The following is a 19,275-nucleotide window of genomic DNA, read 5'->3' as shown; positions in this document are numbered from 1 at the left end:
ATACACGAGGGTAGAACACTGGACGAGCATGAGGATACCATCGATATGTTCAATTCCGACAAGGAGGGTTACAAAATTTCGATGTTCTCATTTCAGTGTCTGGATTTTATCACATCTCAGCAGTGACCGCCATCTCAGAGCTAGAAGAGAGTCTAGATCTACTCTTCATTGACGAGGTTGTTCACTGAACCAACTTTTACTCTGTCATTCATCTAGCTTAGCATTCTACACAGTGGTAGAAAAGACAGCCCTCAACATCAAACATGATAGTACCTGAAATGATCCCATCAGCAACTTGAAAGAGTTCAGAACCCTCTATTTTACACTTATTAAAGTGACCAGCAATGTCTTAATGATATACTGTCATTACATAAGTTAAATATGTTGTGAGGTGTCTCCCTCCTAATGCAGCATCAGCTGATATAATATTATTGATATCTTCTCTCTTTTCACTTGGCTCCTTTATAAGAAGTTTTCGCTCGCATGGGGTGTTACAGGATGATGTCGGTTCCGAATCACTCGTTACCTGACATTCGACTCCCCGGTGCAGTGGCAGCTATTAACCCTATCAACTATACCATACAACTTAACAAACCTCCAGCGGCCGAAGCCCAGCGAGTTTGTGATACTAGAGGGCAGGACGAAGATTTATCACAAACCAATGATATATCCTTCCCTAATTGTGTTCTCATCCGCCACCAGCCACTGGTGAGATTTTGCAAATGTGTTTTGAGACACCCAACGGCACATAATGCAGGTGTTTGAATAAAACCCTAGCATATTTATACCGGAACAAATCCCAGTGAAAATTCACGAGTGCGCGCCGTTGGATTTGTCGTCAAGGATGGCTGTACCGACTGCAATGATGCCGTCACCTCATGAACCTAGCCGGTGTTCCATCTCAGCTTCACCAACGGTCGGGAATCTCTCCTAGATGCCTCCGATATTCTTCCAGTCCGCATGGCCGACAGTTGCGTCTTGGCCCTTTCACACCTACGTGATGGATACGCAATTGTAATCTCGGACGGATTCGAACCATCGATTCTACGCCCGCTATGCCTACCGGCCACCAATCCAAGCTTCGTGAGGCTGCTACCTGCGGTCGTGGTCGTAAGTATTCTGCTTGTTTTGACTGTTTTACGCTGTCCAGTTTCCTCGCCATGAGCTTCTCCAGCTTGCGCTTGGCTTTGAACGCCCCTACTCACATCCAGGCTCGCTAGGTCGCGTCGTTACACCCTCCCCCACATGTCAGATTGCATGCACGTGAATGTATGCAGTTCAGTACATGAAGGGGACTGTACTTCGTCGTTGAGAGAAAAGTGTTCCTCTCCTTTGCAGTTTTCTTGTCCTTTGTTCTTTAACCTTCATTCTCTGATATCAAAGGAATTACTCTCAAAAATGATGCGCGCCATTATCATAACCTGCTGGTTTTGACACCGTAGGTTCAGATATAACTTGCCTGCCGCTGAGGGCTGGTCAGATCCCCGGCGTGGTGGCTACCTCAGCCCGCAGTGAGGGGCTTGACCTTCCATATGTTGACTATGTCATAAAATGGAATGGCTCATGTTCACTGCAGGTTATTGCCTTTGAATATTCCTAATATCTCCTGTGCCATAACAATCTTATTGGAAAGTTACATCTTCTGAATTTTACTGCACAAAAGGGGGCATTCTGAGCTTCGTCAATCCTATACCTATTCCCCTCTTAGGGATTGGAGTGGGAAACTGAGCATTAGAGATGATTATGGACGATTCTGTATCTCTGTCCTGACGACCACAAGATCTGAATTGGGTTCATCACAGTAATCCACTGCATGGCACCCTCAAACCGACGGCCAATCGGAACGTACCAACCAGACTGTAGTTATTAACCAACCCCACTCAATGGCCAGACACATTAACTTACCTCTCCTGCAATCCCAATCCCATCTAAGCTCAGCTATATCCTCGGTGACCTGCAAATCCCCACATGAAGCAATGAACAGATTGTCTATGTACAGCTCCTACCAGGGCTATTATTGGAATCTCAGCCCGGCTAGTTAAAATTACTAACTTGACAGATGCCGCAAAGCCGAACCCCAATGAAGACAAGTGTTTGCCGGTCGATTCCTCACTAACTGTGCTTGTGTCGCTAATATGAACATACCAAATCTTGTTTTAACCTATCAGAGATTCCATGTTAGCTTTCACTTTGTATTCCCATTGCTCAAGTTGAGATGATAGTTGTTTATATAAGTTACTGTACCCAATCATTTAATTTAAGGGGGTTTGGTTATCGTCAGATTTCAGGTCCATGACATGTAACACGTGCCGTTTTCCCTTTCATTCTCTCTTATTTGCAGCTGCTTGTCAAGGGGGATAATATGACTGAAAAATGAATAACTAAAATGACTGGTTAATATCGAATAAAATAAAATTAGAGTAGATGAAACATGAGAGACAACAACACTAGCTGAACAATTATTAATGAAAGCGAAGCGACATATTATAGAAAAGGAAAAAAAAGGCTCTTAATCTCGCCATCCGCCCGTCTCGAACCCTGGCCCGGGCAGCGAGTAATAAAATAGAGCAAAAAGCGAAGCGGAATCAGATTCCGAGACTTAACTTTATAAGATGGGTTAATAGCTTACTTCGCTGGTGACGAGCTGGCAGATTGTGACATTTAAGGGAGTCCGCAGTCGTGTCAGCAGCCAATAATATTGAAGACATGAAGACATGGATATCCTGGATGTTGCTACGTGATGGTCGGTGTTGTTATTACTCCGTCGTCGTCGTCGTTGATATCCAGCCTGTTCTTGGCGGTTTGCAATGGCTCACACAGCCACATAGCTTTGTTAGGGTTGCGGTGGAACTGGCGCTTTTGAGTTTCTAGGCTGTGACTGTGACGTATCCATTAGCTATCATTCGTTCTGCGGACTATATAACTTGAATTTCTTGCATTTTCATCCTCTTTCTTCTCATCTCACCTCACCAGTAATCGTCCTATTTGACACAGAACCCATCAGACACCCCGTACAGTGCAGTCAGAGAAACACATCCAAATATATCCCCAAAATCTCCAAACCATGGCTACAGCAGCAGTCTTCGGGTGTACTGGAGCGGTGGGCTCTCAAATCCTCGCAACAGTCCTCTCCATAGATGCATTCTCAGCTGTCAAAACTATCTCAAGGAGACTACCGAACGCTCAGTCGCCCAAGCTCCAAGCCATCGAAGAAGCCGATAGCTCAAAATGGGTCGCCTTGATCCCCTCCCTCACCCCCAAGCCATCAGTGTTCTTCAATGCAATCGGCACCACAAGAGCGGCAGCCGGCGGAATCCAGAACCAGTGGAAAATCGATCATGACCTGTGCATAGAGAACGCGAAAGCAGCCAAGGCAGCTGGAGCGAAGACATATGTGTTCATCTCCAGCGGCGGGACCAGAGGGTTCCCGTCGCGCTACCTGCCGTACTCGAAAATGAAGATTGGAGTGGAGGATGCCATCCGCGACGTCGGTTTCGAGCATGCTATTATCCTGAGGCCGGGAATGATCATCCACAGGGACACAAACAAAACCTTGCTCATGGAGCGCGCCGTAGAATGGTTGAGCGTGTTTGGACAGGGCGTCCAGGATATGATAGGTATGACACACACACCCCCTCCCTCCTCCCCCCCCCCCGCGGGGGGGATGAATTATTATTTATTTCAATGATTTTTTTTGTTCGAAATCCTAACTTATGTGATCACTGTAGGTCAGGATCAAACTACTATTGGTAGAGCCGCTGTAGCAGCTGCTCGCATGGCTGAAGAGGGCAAAGCTCCCTCAAAGTACTGGGTTTTGGAAATGGCCGATATCGTCAAGTATGGCAGAGACGAGTGGAAGCAATAAACAACTGTATAACTATATGCTTTGGCAGTGATCAATTTTGCACTGGGGCTACGCCTAAATACTATAATCATAATAGCTAAATAATATGAACAAAACATTCTAATAATCAGAAAGTCGTGTATACAACGTTGGTCCTTGTTTTTCAACCTCGTGTAGCGGGGTGTCACCATACGATTATATTAGCAAGAGTAAAGAAACATTTTAGGGGAAAGAAATGAAAATAGAATTGGCCTCCTCCGGCTCGACTCGACGGCCCATCCATGTGCTCGTTCATTGGGCTAAATCCTTACTCTCCGACACTCTAGCGCAGCCTAAGGCAGCCACCAAGCCGCGAATGTTCTGCCTGGATATCAGCATATAAAATGGCTGACATTAGCCATGTATTAGGATCACACCGCACGTACAGTACCTTCGCATTCCTCTAGCTTTTCTCTCGATTCCACAGCTTAGGGTATCACCCGTTACTGTATCCGATCGTCTCGGCGACTTGATGATGCAACGACATGCTCAAGAAAATGAGCCGCGGGGTGGGAGTGGGCCGAAGACGAAACGAAAGCCTGTCCGCCGTGACATGGAAAAGAGACGACAGCAGAATGTTAAAGCACAACGAAAGTACCGTGAGTAGCTCCATCCGGCCCAGCCTCCTCTAGCGTCTGGCCAGCGTGTCAACAGGTTGCAGAATGGAGGCGCTGGAACCTCTCTCAAGGGGCACGAAAGCGAGTACTGATCGTTTGCCTAGGAGAAAAGCTACGTGCGCGGCTCAATCGCCTTGAAGGACTTGCTGCATCTGTCACGCAGAGCCATGCTATTGAGGCAGAAACCGTTACACACGCGGGTCCATCTGATGTCACAACAGATAGCTCATGCAGCTATAGCACTTCGCCCAATACAACTGGAATGGTTCCGCTACCCTATGCCGATTCAGGTACATCAGGTTCCAATTCATCTGTAGTGACTCCAGGAGAATGTCAATACCTTTTCCCACGGTTAGAGGAAGATGGAGCGGCGCGGAGCATACATGATTCAGAGGCGCATGTTCCACAGCCAGATAGCACCTCGACGGCATTGGGCACGTGGGATTCTACGAGCTTTATAGGCCTCTCCTCGCTTCTCATTAACCATAAATCCAATGGCGCGCTGAATCCATACTGGACGACCACCATTAAGTGCGGCTGCTCTGTCTCACACCTGCAGCTACGGACAAAAGGCGCTGGTCCATTCAACTTTGAGGAAATTAGGATACTAAAATTTAGGCCGGATATAGCCACACTAGATCCATATGCTAGCAATATACGCATCGAAATAGTATGCACTGTATCTGCACTGTATACTATCGGAATGCATGTTGGCCTTACTGAGGAGATGATCTGTACCGACAACTCTCTCTCACCATTCTTCTGGCCCAGCTCGGGTTTGGATTCGGACGACGATACAGCCAAAACGAACACGATCTGTACAGTCCAAAGGGTATTCAGCACCCTGAAACCGGATCTGAGACCGAGCATCGAACAAATCACCGTCCAACATCACCCGTACATTGATATCCTACCCTTCCCAACACTACGGAACAATCTCATTACACACCAGGAAGAGATTGACAAGGATGAGTTTTTCCATGACATGCTTGCCGGATTGGTGTGTTGGGGCAGTGGCGGTATAGGGAAAAAGGATCGACAGGTTTCTACTAAGCCTATTTCGACAGGTACGCCATGGGACGCTCGAAGTTGGGAAGCAAAGATGTGGTTTTTGAAAAAATACTGGCCTTTGCTGGGCGGTGAAGATGGCGAACTCGTGCGGCAAAGCGAGTGGTGGCGTAGTATCAGAGGAGACGCTCCATCACAGAGTCACAGTTAATGTCTAGATTGCTGAAAAAACCGAATTTAACACAGAAGAAATAATTATTTAATCAATTATCATTATAAAATCTATTAATTCATTAGTTCTACTTTAGATTGAACTCATAGTTATGTACAGAGTACAGAGTACGTAACTCCGTAAGAGAGTTTTAAGCTGAATAATAAATTTATAACTCACTCAGTAATAAGCTTGTAAACAGCAGAACAGCAGATATTGTAAATATATTAACAAAAGAGTTAATATATGATGATAAAGATATGAAAAACATATATTTGAATAATAATTGAATGATTCTAGAGAAATGTGAATATTTTGGCCCCCTCCGCAAAGCTGAAAAGCGGGCAATTGGCTGACTAACCCCAATCCAATCCCCCTCCCCTTCTTCTCTACTAAGCTTGATATCCCATAGAACACAACCGCCCGTATGAAGATACACAGGTTTCTAGCGAACACTGCTTCTTGCAGGATTAATGTCATGCCTACGCCCTCAGCCATGCTAGCGAAGCCCTATACGCCAGAAATGAGGGAGGTTTCCTAACTTTCGACGCGTGTAGAAGGTTCATTTTATATTTTCCGTCTAGGCTGGGAAGGCATCTACTTACCCTCCAGTCGGGAGGATTTGGATACAAGGCATAGCAGTACGCGACTCAACGATAGCCCATGGCATCTCCCCTCACTTACCTTATTAACGTCCTCTGCAACTATGCGAATAGAAAGGCGACATCCAAATATAAGGGGGGATATGTACTTGAATGTAAAAATGGTAGCAGGTTGTCCTTTTGGGGGATATTACAGCAACAAAATACTTTTATACCACAGATCATGCTGTCTATAGTGATCTATTTACCAAGAATCATTTCGCAGGAAGACTGAATAGGATCTAACAGCGACTTTATATTTAGAAATTAGACAACGCTTCTACACATACCCGCAGGACTAAATCCAAGAAGCTAATATATAATATATACATATAAACACATAAAGTCATTCCAAAACAATATACTTCTCTAGATGCTTAGGTATCGCGCCGCGCAGGTTCTTACTCTGCAGCCACTTCTCCGAGAATAGGCGGTCGGCATATCTATAGGCACCATCACATAATACAGTAACGACGGTATGGCCCTTGCCCAGCTTCTCAGCAACCTCCTTCGCCGCAACAACATTGAGAGCCGAGCTGGCGCCAAGGTAAAGACCTTCCTCATCTAAACACCGGTACACCATCTCAATGCTCTTTTCATCACTGATATTTAACGCTCCATCCACCAGGTCGATATCCGGCTGTAGATTGTCTGTAACACGACCCTGGCCAATTCCTTCCGTTATACTGCTGCCCGTTCGTTCAATAAGTTTCCCGCCGCTTGATATATATTTGTAAAGCACACTTCCTGGTGGATCTGCGAGGAAGCTCTTTACGCGCCCATCGCTGACAGTCTTCAAATATCTGGTGACGCCTGCTAGCGTGCCGCCCGTGCCAGTCGCGCAGGTGAAAGCGTCGACTTTACCTCCAGTTTGGGCCCAGATTTCTGGGCCTGTAGTCTCAATATGCGCGCGGCGGTTGGCCGTGTTATCGAACTGGTTTGTCCAGACAGCGTTGTCTAGCGACTCGGCATGTCTTCTGGCTTGGTGGTTGTAGTTTTGCGGGTTTTCGAAGGCTACTGCGGGGACGGGGTATACCTCCGCACCGAGGAGCCGTAGGAGATCGATCTTGCCTTGGGACTGTGTGTTGGGCATGTAAATGACGAGTTTGTATCCTTTCGATCGGCAGACGTGGGCCAGGCCGATTCCGGTATTCCCGGCTGTGCCTTCAACAACCGTGCCACCAGGTTTCAGAAGCCCTCGCTCCTCCGCATCCTTGACAACATACAACGCCGCGCGATCCTTGACGCTGCCTCCCGGGTTTTGGAATTCCCCTTTTCCGAGAACTTCGCAGCCCGTCTCCTCTGAGAGCCTGTTCAGCCGGATGAGGGGTGTATTTCCAATTGCTATCACGCGAAGTCAGTAAATTCATGTAGGGGCTAGACGTACGTTGGAAATGAAAACACAGGTTAATCGGTGGTACCTTACCTCCTGTGAGGCCTTTCACGACTCCTTGGGCTTTTGAAACTTGGATGCCATAAGCGTTTTTGGACTCAATCTGCGCAATGGTCTCCGCTGACCTGCAAGCCGTGGTGGCAAAGCGTCTGACACTGGTGCGGAACATGATGCCTGATGTGCAAGTAAATGGACGGGTAAATTTGATATCTGTAGAATGAGTTAGAGTCAATTACAGAGCCTGCAAGCGCCGAGTACAATAGCATCGATTGCGTGATAAGGAACTAGAGATTAGTCACGTGCACCGGAAGACCAGTACATCTCGGAAGATTCATCGAGGCAGGCCGGAGAATACACAATTATGTGATGCCCCTGACCCTGAGGAATGGAAATAGAAATAGGTAGACAAATTTTATATGGTCTTGAACAGAATATGCATCTTTTATACGCGATCAAAACATAGAGACATGCCATCCATTATCAATCTGGGCCAAGATGTTCCACGTGGACTTCAGAGCCCTTATCTTAGCGCGATCAGCGTGCATTAGCTTTGTTTATGCCCATTGCCTAAAGCGGCAATTCGACGTCAATGTAAACAACAACATCAGCGCCGATGAACTACCAACAACTCCGTGACAGCATTCGACCCCGATATAGGCTGATTACATTGATTTGAGACCAAGTATCACTATTCTTTTGATGCTTATACATCTAGCCCCGCTCCTCCTACAGGATTAGCTGAGATCTGTAATAACCAGGCACGCATTCCTTCCCCGTCCCCGAGGGTAGGTACAGGAAGCCGGCGTGGACGTTTCGATTGCGCCCCAATATTCCCACCATGCCCGCTCGAGTTTCTGCCCGGGCCTCTTCGGCGACGTCTACTCGCAAGTCTTCAGCCCCGCCCGCTGAAAGAAGTGCGCCGTCTGTATTCATCCCACCAGAGCCCGCGCTGCCTACCTCGTCTCCACATCTCCGGAAAAGCATAGTCGAGATTTTCTCAGATGCGCAACGTTCAGCAACCGGCCATAGGAAACTCGTTGTACGGTTAAGGAAGATACAAGAAGGTTGTTGTGGATTGCGACGGGAGAAGACGAAAGGGAAGGGAAGCAAGCAGCATGAAGAGTCCATAAACGATGGCTTCACTGCTGACGACGGGGTGGCGGAGAAGGAGTTTAATATTGAGGTTTCCAGATGCATGCTGAGAATCCTCGGGGTTAAAAAGACAGAAGGGGCGGCAGATCGGGTCATTAAATTCCTCGGGACTTTCCTAAGACTAGCTTCCGAGAGAGGTATGTTAGACAACGACTAAAATTATTCCATCTTCCCACACCCTAACGGATCACGTAGATTTTGAGGTGTTCCTTCAGGGAGACCCAGATGAGACTCAGTCTCTACCAGAGACCCCTACTTCCAGGCTGATATTCAGCATTGTGTCAACCATGATTCCACTCCTCGCGGCCAAGGAGAGGATTATCCGATATCGAACAACGCAGATCGTGACTCACATCGTCAATTCACTAGATTCTGTGGATGATGAGCTATATCACCTTATCCGACAAGGTTTAGTCAAGCGCATCAGAGATAAAGAACCCTCCGTGCGCGTCCAGGCCGTCATGGGCCTTGGGCGACTCGCCGGAAATGAAGACGAAGACGACGAATCGAGCAAGAACGATGGGGCAGCAGCGCTCCTGGATAGACTACTGGATGTCCTTCAAAATGATACTAGCGCTGAAGTGCGACGCACGTTGCTTCTTAACCTTCCATTAACGCCAACAACCCTACCTTACCTTCTAGAACGGGCCCGAGACCTGGATGCACCAACACGGAGAGCATTATACTCGCGTCTACTTCCACAATTGGGAGACTTTAGACATCTCTCCTTGTCCATGAGAGAAAAACTACTACGATGGGGAATTCGGGATCGCGATGACAATGTCAAGAAGGCGGCTGGTAGGCTATTTTACGAACGTTGGATCGAGGATTGCGCTGGGCGGCCCGAAGCTGAAGAAGATGGCCAACAACCCACAGACAAAACTGCCCCACCCAGCATGCCCGCGCTGATGGAGCTTCTAGAACGGATAGATGTTGTGAACTCTGGAATCGAGGGTGGAATTGCTCATGAGGCCATGAGGATCTTTTGGGAAGGACGCCCTGACTACCGTGAAGCAGTTGATTTCAATGAGCAATTCTGGGAATCTCTCACACCGGAAACAGTGTTTATGGCACGAAGCTTCAACCAGTTCTGCAAGGAAGAGGGTGATGGTAAATATCACGATTTGGTGGATGAAAAGATTCCCGAAGTTACTGCACTGGCTTACTACCTCCATAAGTATACGGCTTCTCTTTTAGACAGGCTGAATGGACCAGCAGAGGATGAGCGCGCGGAAGAAGAAACCGTCGAGTGCGAATTCGTTGTTGAGCAACTCCTGCATATCTGCCTTACTCTTGACTATAGTGACGAAGTTGGCAGAAGAAAGATGTTTGCTCTTCTCAGAGAGACATTAGCAGTCCCTAATCTCCCAGAGGAGGTAACAAAACTTGTCGTCGAGGCTCTGCGAGCGGTTTGTGGTCCCGACGCCGCTGGTGAAAGTGAGTTTTGTGGTGTCGTGCTCGAAGCTGTAGCAGAAGTCCATGACACGATCGTGTCAGAGGATAGCTTTGTCTCCGCGAAGTCGGAACAGAGTGAGGAAAGTAGGAAATCTAAGCGGAATCGATCCGAGACCCCTGGCGATGAAGATGAGGAAGATGAGGATGATAGTGAAGAGGTTCCGTTTAACAAGGAAGAGGCTAAAGCCAAGCTTCTTCGCGAGATTATGGTGAACATGAAGTGTCTTTATATCGCGCAATGTATGCTTCAAAATGTTGAAGGCAACTTGCAAGACAATATGCACCTAGTTACCATGCTGAACAATCTGGTGGTCCCAGCAGTCAGGAGCCACGAGGCCCCTATTAGAGAGCGTGGACTTCAGTGCTTGGGCCTATGCTGTCTATTGGATAAGGTAAGATGATCAAATAGGAATCTCGATAATATTTATAGTGAATCACCGCTGACCGCTTTCTAGACGCTGGCTGAAGAGAACATGAGCTTGTTTATACACTGCTACACGAAAGGCCACGAGGCTCTGCAAGAAACAGCGATCCGCATTCTTGCCGATATCCTCACAACGCATACTTCAATCCTTCTACCAGTTCAATCACCAAATGAAAGCAACTCTGTCATTCCTCCCCCGTTTCAAAAGCCATTGCTCAGAGTGTTCGCCAAGTCATTGAAAACCAGTTCCCCGCCAATTGTCCAAACGGCGGCTGTCACTGCATTGGCGAAACTATTGCTTACTGGAACCTTATCCCCGTCCGGCCCTAATGTGCCCTTATCGATCAAAGAGCTGAACGAGAACTCCATAGATGCCCTCCTACAAGCTCTCGTTCTCTCATTCTTCCATCCCCGGACGCGGGATAACCTAGCTCTCAGACAAGCACTGACGTACTTCCTGCCCGTCTACTGCCACTCCCGCGCTGCAAACGCTCAACACATGCGTAAAATTGCTGTGCCGGTAGTTCACTCAGTCTTAACTGCTGCCGATGATTTCTATGCCTTAGAAGCCGATGAAGACAGCGACGGAGAGATCGATGAAAGTGTCGGTGAAAAGGAAGTCAAATCTCTCATGTCGAATGTTGTAGGCATGCTTGCGGAATGGACAGATGAACGACGAATCGTCGGATTAGGTGGTGAAGCGCAACTTCCTGGGCTCTCTACCGCCACTAACATCGCCGCATTCCGGCCCAGCGACAGCCTCCATCTAGCCCTGATGCGGGATGTCCTCCAACGCCTCCTCGGAGTGGGCTCGACGAGTGCTTCTACCAAAGAGGAGAAAAAACATCTACTCTCCCTACTGAGCAAACTACACGTTCCATCCCCACCTACACCTCCAACCGCGCCTTCACGGTCCGGATCACGCGTACCAGATGGTGTAGATGATCATGAGAGTCTCCGCTCTAGCATGCGCTCCAACAATCTCACCGGCCAAGTTCAGTTCGCTTCCGATGATGATGGGGGGTTACCGCTCCTTGTGAAGGATCTACTAGACCAGGCGATCTCCTCTGGCGTCGCGAGCGATGCGACAGGCAGGAATGCACTGGTTAAAGCGAAGAACGCGGTCTTAAAGCTTGTCGCTGCGGCCACCGCGGCCGCGGCATCTAAGACGCATACAAGCCGGGCTGTTTCTGTGACTAGTGCTATAAGTCATAGTAGTAGCGGTAGGCGGGAGAGTGGAAGGAGTCGAGGAACCAGGGGAATGTCGAGGGAGGGTTCGGTGGCCCGTTCTGTGGCTTCTATGGCTTCTATGGCTTCTGGGGCGTCCGTGGCTATCAAGAGAGAGCGCGGAGATGATGGTGAGAGCATTTTAAGTGTGGTTCAGAGCGAGGCTGGGAGTGTGGATGCGGGTATGGATGAGAGTCGGACGGAAGCTGGGGAGGGTGATGATACGATCATTTCTCGGAGCTCTGGCGGTGGCGGGAGGAAACGCGAGAGTACTGTTGATACGGGGACGGATGTGTTTACTGATGCTGAGGGGTGAGCAGGGGAGGATATTATGTTGATAGTAGAGGATTGTGACCCCGTTTTTGTTTTATTTGGACTTTTAAAGCGGATTCCTGGCCGGAAGACATGAGGGTTTACTTTATCTTTATTTGGTCTCTTCTATTTATCTTGTCCTTTGGTTTTATTTATTGGCAACACCCGTCGCTTTTTTCTGCTGGTATTGGTTCTGTCTGGTCTTGATAATCTCTGGTTTAATGCGGTATATATAATGAATGGATACCTGATTTCAATTTACACATCCATTTTAGCTTCTGGCCTTAGCTTGATATTTTACGATCTACATACCGCCCCGGTATCTCTCCGCAGATGACGACGTGGTGAAGCTCAAGCGCGTCCATCACATTCGCACTCCTACTTCACAAAGGGTATATATGTTAGGAGTGGCAGGGAAGGATAAAACAGAAGAATAGCCCTAGCTATGAACGAGTTTAATTGAGCAATAGTTCAGTTCTGGGGAATAGATAATAGATATAGAGCGGAGGAGGGATGGGTTGTGCATTTAATATATGGGATTTGATGATAGTGAGTTTAGGGGAATAGGGGCTGGGGGAAGTCAAGAGGGGGATAATAAACATGGGCTAGGCGATTTTCTCAATTTAGTAGGGAAGAGGAGATATGGGAGTGAGATAGAGGATATATATAGAGAAATATGGGGCTGAAGCGGGGGGAGGAAGAAAGTCAACCTCGAACACACAACATAGAGAGGGAGAGAGAGAGAGAGACAGCGGAGGGAAGGAGAAAGGATAGAGGAAGCTGCAGCAACAAAATAGTCCGATAAAAGCTGTTAGTCAATCGATCAGGAGGGTGGGAGGGAAAGGATTGGGGGCTCTAGAGTATAGTACCGTGTCGCTAATGACCAAGAAAAGGAGAAAAGATAATATAGAAAAAAACAATTGTAGGAAAAAAGAAAAGAAAATTCCACCAAACCACGCACCATCACTCCAAACGGTTCCCGCCCACCAATTTTTCTGTTCCATACTTGAAGAGAAGAGAGAAATAAATAAAAATAAAAATAAAATAAAAAAGAAGCAAGGAACTTAAAAAAGAAAACCAATCCATGCCATTTGCCTGCCATTTTGCCATTTTGCCATGCCCAACCAGCCAACAAACCAACTAACCAAGCGACCAACCAACCGGCTAACCAACAAGGCATAAGAAGCCCCCAAACGAACATATAAAAAAGAAGAAGCTCCGTTCCGTTTTTCCCGCTCCAACAACATAATAAACGACCCCCGGTTGCCTATAGTAATCCAGACAAAAAATGGCCAAAAGAATCATAATAATAATAATAACAATCAAACAATAGATCTGGTTTCTCCAAAAAGAAAAGAAGTAGAAAGAAAAAGAAAAGAGAAAGCAAATGAGGAAGCATACCCCGAACAGAGCTCATAAAAAGAAAACCGGGAGGTAATATTTAAAAGAGAAAAATGGATGTGGGTGGGGTTGTTGAAAGTCAAGTTGTTGATGATTTTTCCCCCTGGTTCATCCGTCCATTTGTTCTTTCCCATCTCTTTTTGGTAGCGATTCCCTTTTTCCGTAATACCACTGTGTGCCTTAACCACCCATCCCAATTCATTTGTTTTCTCCCATATAAAAATCCCATTTTTTGGTAGATCTTCTCCGATGATTTTGTTGACCTGTATCTCCCCGTTATCCCCCCCAGTTGTTGTTAAAAGGAAGGTCGTGTCGAGATATACACCTCTGGCTTCTTTCCCTGCCGATAGTGGAAACCCCCTTTCCTGCCGCCTAACAATATTCGGTGTATTTCGAGGGAAGGAAAATTCTCATACTATACGATCCTGTCCAATGACCCAAACCAATCCAAAAAGAAGAACAAACAATTTTTTGTTTCCCCCCGACTCGCTATGCTGACGACAATGAACGACGTGGAAACCAAGGTGATGGCTTTATGAAAACAGCATCTATGCACGTCCCGATCATGTCATGCCATGCTGAAATGTCTTCGTTTCGCCCATCAATGCTGACCCGTGCGACCCTCAAATTTTACCATTGTCCGCCGTTCCACGATCGAAAAGGTGAAAGGAAAAGAAACAAAGGAAAACTGGTGAATGAATATAAAGAAAACAATATAAAAAACAGAAAAGGTGAGAAGAGGACACAGGAATAGTACGACGCGATCAACCACACAAAAGCGGAAATAATAAGATAACACAGTTGTAGCAAAGTGTAGTAAAAACAAACAAGAAAATGAAGAAACAACAAAGTCCCCGATCGAAAATTGCTCAACGAAAATTCCCGGGTATACAGAAGCGGATATAATTTTGTGGCCCAGGATTGGTTATTGTATGCTCCATGCAAATGTAGCAACTTGCTGCCTTCCGAAAAAGAACTTCTGTTTCCGCCCAATGCACCAAATATCGCAGGACAGACATCTCTAGATATAGAGCAGTAGCCATGCACCTATGGATGTAACTTGCGAAAATAAAACCAAAAAAGGGCGATGCGAACGTTTACAAAAGCCAAAATTAACAAAAAGTCTCGATATGGTATTTCCCGGGGGTATGCTCTTGCGAGGCCAAAAGTCAATGGCAAAATTTATGCTGGAGATTTGTTATTTGCCGCACCATTCCTGCGGGACTCTTCCACAGTCAAAGAGCCCAGTCCGGAGGCCAAGAAAGCGAAGGGATCAGCGGAGGCATCGTTGCCATAAAAGTTGCCGTTGGAGGCGCCAACGGGCTGAGGGACATGGTCTGCACCAGTGAAGGCAGCCTGGGTGGCCGGATTACCGAACGAGGCCGCGGAATGGGATGCATTGGCTGATCCGTAGGGAGCATTCATTTGATTCATTTGACTCATTTGGCCCATTGGTGGGTAGGGGCCGGAGGCGGCTCCCAGGCCAGAGGGAAGTGCGTAGGTGCTGGGAGGACCTCCAAACTGTTGTCCAAAGGCACCGAAGCCACCTGCACTAGAAGCGAATGGGCCTGGGCCTGGGGTGCTGGCAATAGATGCCGGACCCATTCCAAACCCAGATGGAGGATCCATTGGCGAAGGGAAAGCAGAGTCCGCAACTACCGCAGCACCAGAGCGAGGACCACCGCAGCGAAGGCAGTTGATATTCTTGGCAAAATTATGGTAGCCACAGCCCTCAGCACCGCACTTCCAGTCACCAGCTCGGAACGGAACTACACCACCATTTCCGCCCATGCCTCGTGAGTGTCCATGACCTCCATGGTGTCCCATATGGTGTGGCGGGGGCATCATCGATGGAGGACCATAGCCATAGCCTCCATAACCCATTGGGTCTGGGGCAGTTCCGACAGCCGGGAAAGAGCAGCGGAAGCATGCCGTACGGCGCTGGAAGTTGGAAAATCCGCAGGATGGGCAAGTCCAATCGCCCGGGCGAGGACGATTCTTACTAGGAGGGAACGGAGTAAGGATTTCGGCAGCGTGGTCCAGAACACGGCTAGAGGAAGGAGATACTTCGATGGCCTTGTCGTTCAGAGCACGCCCATTCATGCAGAGACTTTCCGCAGCCTAAGTACAAGCATAATTTAGTTAAAAGTTGTATAAAGTATATATATATATATATATATATAAAAGACATGGAAAATAGATGTAGATACATACTTCTTCGTGAGACGAGAAAACAGCAAATCCAGTGCCAGTAGGTTTGTGCTGGTCAGGGGTTCTCAGAGTCCAAAAGGCAATTGGACGACCTCCGAACTGGGTATACCAACTCTCTAGCTCGGACTGGGTGGTGTCGTGCGGTAGACCGCTCATGTGAAGAACTTTACTGCGTTCGGCCAAGAAAGCGCGGACGTCAGCTCGAGCGTCCATTGGGCGGGTGAGAATCTCCGGGTGTTCGTGGGCAGGTTGTGATTTTCTGATCAATCCATGGAGGACTCGGGCCAGAGTAATTGCTTCCTCCATAGCACGCCTTGGAGATGCAGGGGCCAGAGCCTGCAGATGGAAGGGGAGATTGTGTTTGATGGGAGCGGATGACTGCATGGGCTCGACCTCGAGAGCAGCACATATGTTTGCTAGGTCACTGGGACCGAATGGGAGAGACTCGGGGTGGTGTTGCTGCCATCGCTGGTATTCCGTCCGCAGATCGAAGGTACGCGAGTGCTGGAGGTATGGGGGGAGGACAACCGCCTTGTCTCGGGCTTCGCGAGGGAGTTGGACACGCATGTCCCAAGAATCCAATGTTACGAAAGAGAACTCGAGATTCTTGGAGAGGAGATGCTCCTGGGCGAAGGCATCAAACTGGTTGATGGCGTCCCGGAATGTTCCTGCTGAGCGGACATGTTCCCAGGTGAGGGTAGTCAAGCTCGCTGAGCGCGGCCGTCAGCCAGTTGTCCACAGCAATACAGGGAGAGGGATCTCCCAATATCCGGGTCGAGATAACGGGCCACACTTACTGCAGAGGGGGGTAATTGGGGTATTAACTGGTTTAACTAGGACGCTCTCGCGATGCAACTAATTTAAAGGGGGGGAAAGTTAACTGACAACTATATCTTAAGATCAAACCACAACCTTCACCTGCAAGAAAAAGAGGGTTGCCAGCAGCCAATATATATATAGTACACAAAAGAAAACTTAAAAACGAATGAAAACACCCAGCACAGATTCTTGCTTTTATTTTCTTCTCCCTGTACTCCAGAATGGAACAGGACTCACCTCCTTGCAGTTTTCAGAGTCCAGCAATATCCAGCCCAATTCGATGACCTCTGCCGAGTCCTTGGTGACATACACGCCATGTTCATCGCAGGTGGTAGCAACGTGGATAACGACATAGCGGTCCAGTTTCGGGGAGGGCGCGTGAATAGCAGCCATCTCTGATAGTCGACTTGACGGATTGACTAGGGAGGGAGCAAGGGGGGGGGGGGGTGGGGGGTGGAAGGATTGGGGGAGATTTCTGGCTGGGAGAGAGAACCGACGGAGGACAGGAGAGGAGACAAGGCGAGTAAATTGCTCTTGGCAGGGAGGGAGCCAGGAGAGGGATGAATGTCAGTCCACCACACACATACACGCACTCGACACAGAGACACAGGCGGGGAGGGAGGAGAGAAAAGAGTGAAAAGGGGAGAAGGGAGAAGGGAGAGACGACGATGAGCAGAGAATAGACGGCGGTGGTGGAGATGTTTGAGTGAGGTGGAAAGTTAAGGCGTTGTGCTTGGAGCCAAGTCTTTTGCTGTTTTGGGCCACGTTTTATTTTTTTGGATTTATTTTTTATTTTTTGTTTTTTGTTTTTCAGTGCTACTTTTCTATTTCCAAAGAAGAATATTTACTTCACATCAACCAATGTATTTACTATTTACAGTATTCTACCCCATGAGAGCTGCAATCAGATAATATAATATATTTCTCTCCTATTCCGGAGCAGGTTTTGTTTTAAGTTGGAAGCTCCCACATAATCCACGTTAGCTATCCACGGTCCTACTACTACTATGCTACTTATCCCCAAGCTTCACGGCCTATTATTAACAATTCACAAGGAAAAAGGCTATCTGCCGCAGGAACCGGGTGGTGCTCTTACGCTTAACTTAACGAGGCACAGCACATACTATACGGAGTACTATGTGTACATGTACAGTACATAAAAGCGCTTCTTAGTTAGCTATGCGGCAGTCACTCGCGTGGGATCCCTCCTTATGATTCGCGCCGTGCATTGATGAGAGAACGTTGCGAAAAATTAAAGCAAACGAAGAAAAACCAAGGGAGCAAAGAGAAGGGAAAAGGCTGCGTTCAGGCTTTTTGCTCGAGAAGTTGCCTAGCAGATGCTAGCAGTGCTGACTGATGAGACGTTGCAAGCAGTTCGATGGTGGGGGTTGTTGGTTGCCCTCGATCACACCCGCCAAGGAGGCCTGAGTTCGACCGTCGGCTGCTGCCATATTTTTGGAGGGGGGAGGGAATGAAGGATACCCGGATCGATGTCCAGACCACGCCATGTGTTGTCTGTCATCCATGTATGAATCGATTCTTCCGTCAGTAAACGCATACAGCTAAAAAGGAAAGCAAAAGAGGAAATAGGGAAACGGGGGAAACTGGAAGAAACAAAATGGATATAAACTGCCATTCCCTCAACATCCTAAACTCGAAAAAATCACATATCGGGGCTACACCCACCCAGCCACATGCTTCCGCTCATACCCGTTCTCTTCTGCATCCATGAACGGCCCTGATTCCTGATTCCCCTAGTCTCTGACCAGGATGAACAGGTCCTTCTAACGGTCCACACCCCTGCCACCCTTCGCTTGCTGCCATGCACCAATTTCCGGGCGCTTCCATCATTTCCAGGGTATATCGATTGACTTGTGCTGCTGGATGGAAGAGGATAGATATGGTATCAAAGCCTGCTAGCAGGTCATGAATTTTGAGTAAATTCCTTTGATATTAGAGAATGAAAGCGAAAGAAAAAAAGAAGAAAAAAAAACCCCCCTTTCTCTCAACAATGAAGTGCAGCGCCAGCCCCTGAACTATATACACGTGCATGGAAAAAAGCCGTGACGCCAGGAAGTTTTTCCTTATCCAACTTGCCTAACCACCCTGGCCACTAAAAAGAAAAAAAAACCAAACCTGGATCAAGGATCATTCTCGAAAACGATAAAAAGGAAATAAAAAAGGAAATAAATATATAAATAACTAAAAAGTCCGGTTTCATAGGATGGTTTATTCCCCGCACTCAACATGGCCGCCCCCCCCCTCCTCCGTTTTCGCTCCGGCTTTCCTCAAGATTTCCCACCAGCTCTGACATGAATATACATGTACATGTACAAATACCAACCAGAAGGGAAAAAAGGAGTAGATGCGGGAGTCAAGGGTCTATGGATTGTAATCTCGAGATATATATAAAATATTTATATACCATCCTCCGCGCAAGTTTCATCATCACCATCGTCATCATCTTCACACTATATATATATACATGTACAGGAGTCCAACCTCCATCCCCGTCGATACC

At 47.6% G+C, this 19,275-nt stretch overlaps 6 protein-coding genes across 7 annotated transcripts; 4 read left to right on the top strand and 2 right to left on the bottom strand.

The window, feature by feature from the left end:
* Positions 1-483: 483 nt before the first annotated feature.
* Positions 484-1,267, top strand: BDBG_16409 (uncharacterized protein; the record flags this gene model as incomplete). The annotated part of the gene is made up of 3 exons (XM_031724369.1): positions 484-708; positions 889-1,110; positions 1,175-1,267. The coding sequence occupies 3 exons, from the start codon at positions 484-486 to the stop codon at positions 1,265-1,267; spliced, it is 540 nt and encodes a 179-aa protein (XP_031576538.1).
* A 1,241-nt stretch (positions 1,268-2,508) lies between these two features.
* Positions 2,509-3,999, top strand: BDBG_01538 (protein fmp52-2, mitochondrial). Its single transcript, XM_002628584.2, has 2 exons — positions 2,509-3,617; positions 3,729-3,999. Exons 1-2 carry the CDS (start codon positions 3,065-3,067, stop codon positions 3,863-3,865), a joined length of 690 nt encoding a protein of 229 aa, XP_002628630.1. The 5' UTR covers positions 2,509-3,064; the 3' UTR covers positions 3,866-3,999.
* A 113-nt stretch (positions 4,000-4,112) lies between these two features.
* On the top strand, positions 4,113-5,781 carry BDBG_01537 (uncharacterized protein). The gene is made up of 2 exons (XM_002628583.2): positions 4,113-4,482; positions 4,605-5,781. The coding sequence occupies exons 1-2, from the start codon at positions 4,356-4,358 to the stop codon at positions 5,717-5,719; spliced, it is 1,242 nt and encodes a 413-aa protein (XP_002628629.1). The 5' UTR covers positions 4,113-4,355; the 3' UTR covers positions 5,720-5,781.
* A 678-nt stretch (positions 5,782-6,459) lies between these two features.
* Positions 6,460-8,406, bottom strand: BDBG_01536 (cysteine synthase). The gene is made up of 2 exons (XM_002628582.2): positions 7,787-8,406; positions 6,460-7,704 (listed from the first exon to the last, which is right to left on the bottom strand). The coding sequence occupies exons 1-2, from the start codon at positions 7,920-7,922 to the stop codon at positions 6,707-6,709; spliced, it is 1,134 nt and encodes a 377-aa protein (XP_002628628.1). The 5' UTR covers positions 7,923-8,406; the 3' UTR covers positions 6,460-6,706.
* On the top strand, positions 8,126-13,251 carry BDBG_01535. 2 transcript variants are annotated; one of them, XM_031720377.1, is made up of 4 exons: positions 8,338-8,435; positions 8,512-9,042; positions 9,101-10,752; positions 10,816-12,640. In XM_031720377.1, exons 2-4 carry the CDS (start codon positions 8,592-8,594, stop codon positions 12,325-12,327), a joined length of 3,615 nt encoding a protein of 1,204 aa, XP_031576537.1. In that variant the 5' UTR covers positions 8,338-8,435; positions 8,512-8,591; the 3' UTR covers positions 12,328-12,640. The 2 variants fall into 2 exon arrangements, with proteins under 2 accessions (XP_002628627.1, XP_031576537.1); XM_002628581.2 differs by having other exon boundaries at positions 8,126-9,042; positions 10,816-13,251.
* On the bottom strand, positions 12,482-18,747 carry BDBG_01534 (RNA binding protein). The gene is made up of 5 exons (XM_002628580.2): positions 17,851-18,747; positions 16,992-17,779; positions 16,733-16,790; positions 15,939-16,645; positions 12,482-15,845 (listed from the first exon to the last, which is right to left on the bottom strand). Exons 2-5 carry the CDS (start codon positions 17,145-17,147, stop codon positions 14,907-14,909), a joined length of 1,860 nt encoding a protein of 619 aa, XP_002628626.1. The 5' UTR covers positions 17,148-17,779; positions 17,851-18,747; the 3' UTR covers positions 12,482-14,906.
* Positions 18,748-19,275: the final 528 nt, after the last annotated feature.

This window comes from Blastomyces gilchristii, assembly GCF_000003855.2.
Source record: "Blastomyces gilchristii SLH14081 genomic scaffold supercont1.2, whole genome shotgun sequence".
NCBI lineage: Eukaryota > Fungi > Ascomycota > Eurotiomycetes > Onygenales > Ajellomycetaceae > Blastomyces > Blastomyces gilchristii.
This window is presented reverse-complemented; position numbering and strand designations above follow the sequence as displayed.

Bases quoted from the DNA above. Each gene is read 5' to 3' on its own strand.
- BDBG_01538 (XM_002628584.2), top strand. From the start codon at position 3,065: ATGGCTACAGCAGCAGTCTTCGGGTGTACTGGAGCGGTGGGCTCTCAA. The intron at 3,618-3,728 runs GTATGACACACA...TGATCACTGTAG, and splicing joins GGGCGTCCAGGATATGATAG to GTCAGGATCAAACTACTATT.
- BDBG_01537 (XM_002628583.2), top strand. From the start codon at position 4,356: ATGATGCAACGACATGCTCAAGAAAATGAGCCGCGGGGTGGGAGTGGG. The intron at 4,483-4,604 runs GTGAGTAGCTCC...TCGTTTGCCTAG, and splicing joins TAAAGCACAACGAAAGTACC to GAGAAAAGCTACGTGCGCGG.
- BDBG_01536 (XM_002628582.2), bottom strand. From the start codon at position 7,922: ATGTTCCGCACCAGTGTCAGACGCTTTGCCACCACGGCTTGCAGGTCA. The intron at 7,705-7,786 runs GTAAGGTACCAC...TTCGCGTGATAG, and splicing joins CGTGAAAGGCCTCACAGGAG to CAATTGGAAATACACCCCTC.
- BDBG_01535 (XM_002628581.2), top strand. From the start codon at position 8,592: ATGCCCGCTCGAGTTTCTGCCCGGGCCTCTTCGGCGACGTCTACTCGC. The intron at 9,043-9,100 runs GTATGTTAGACA...CGGATCACGTAG, and splicing joins AAGACTAGCTTCCGAGAGAG to ATTTTGAGGTGTTCCTTCAG. The intron at 10,753-10,815 runs GTAAGATGATCA...ACCGCTTTCTAG, and splicing joins TATGCTGTCTATTGGATAAG to ACGCTGGCTGAAGAGAACAT.
- BDBG_01534 (XM_002628580.2), bottom strand. From the start codon at position 17,147: ATGGCTGCTATTCACGCGCCCTCCCCGAAACTGGACCGCTATGTCGTT. The intron at 16,646-16,732 runs GTAAGTGTGGCC...GGCCGCGCTCAG, and splicing joins CCCAATTACCCCCCTCTGCA to CGAGCTTGACTACCCTCACC. The intron at 15,846-15,938 runs GTATGTATCTAC...GCTTGTACTTAG, and splicing joins TTTTCTCGTCTCACGAAGAA to GCTGCGGAAAGTCTCTGCAT.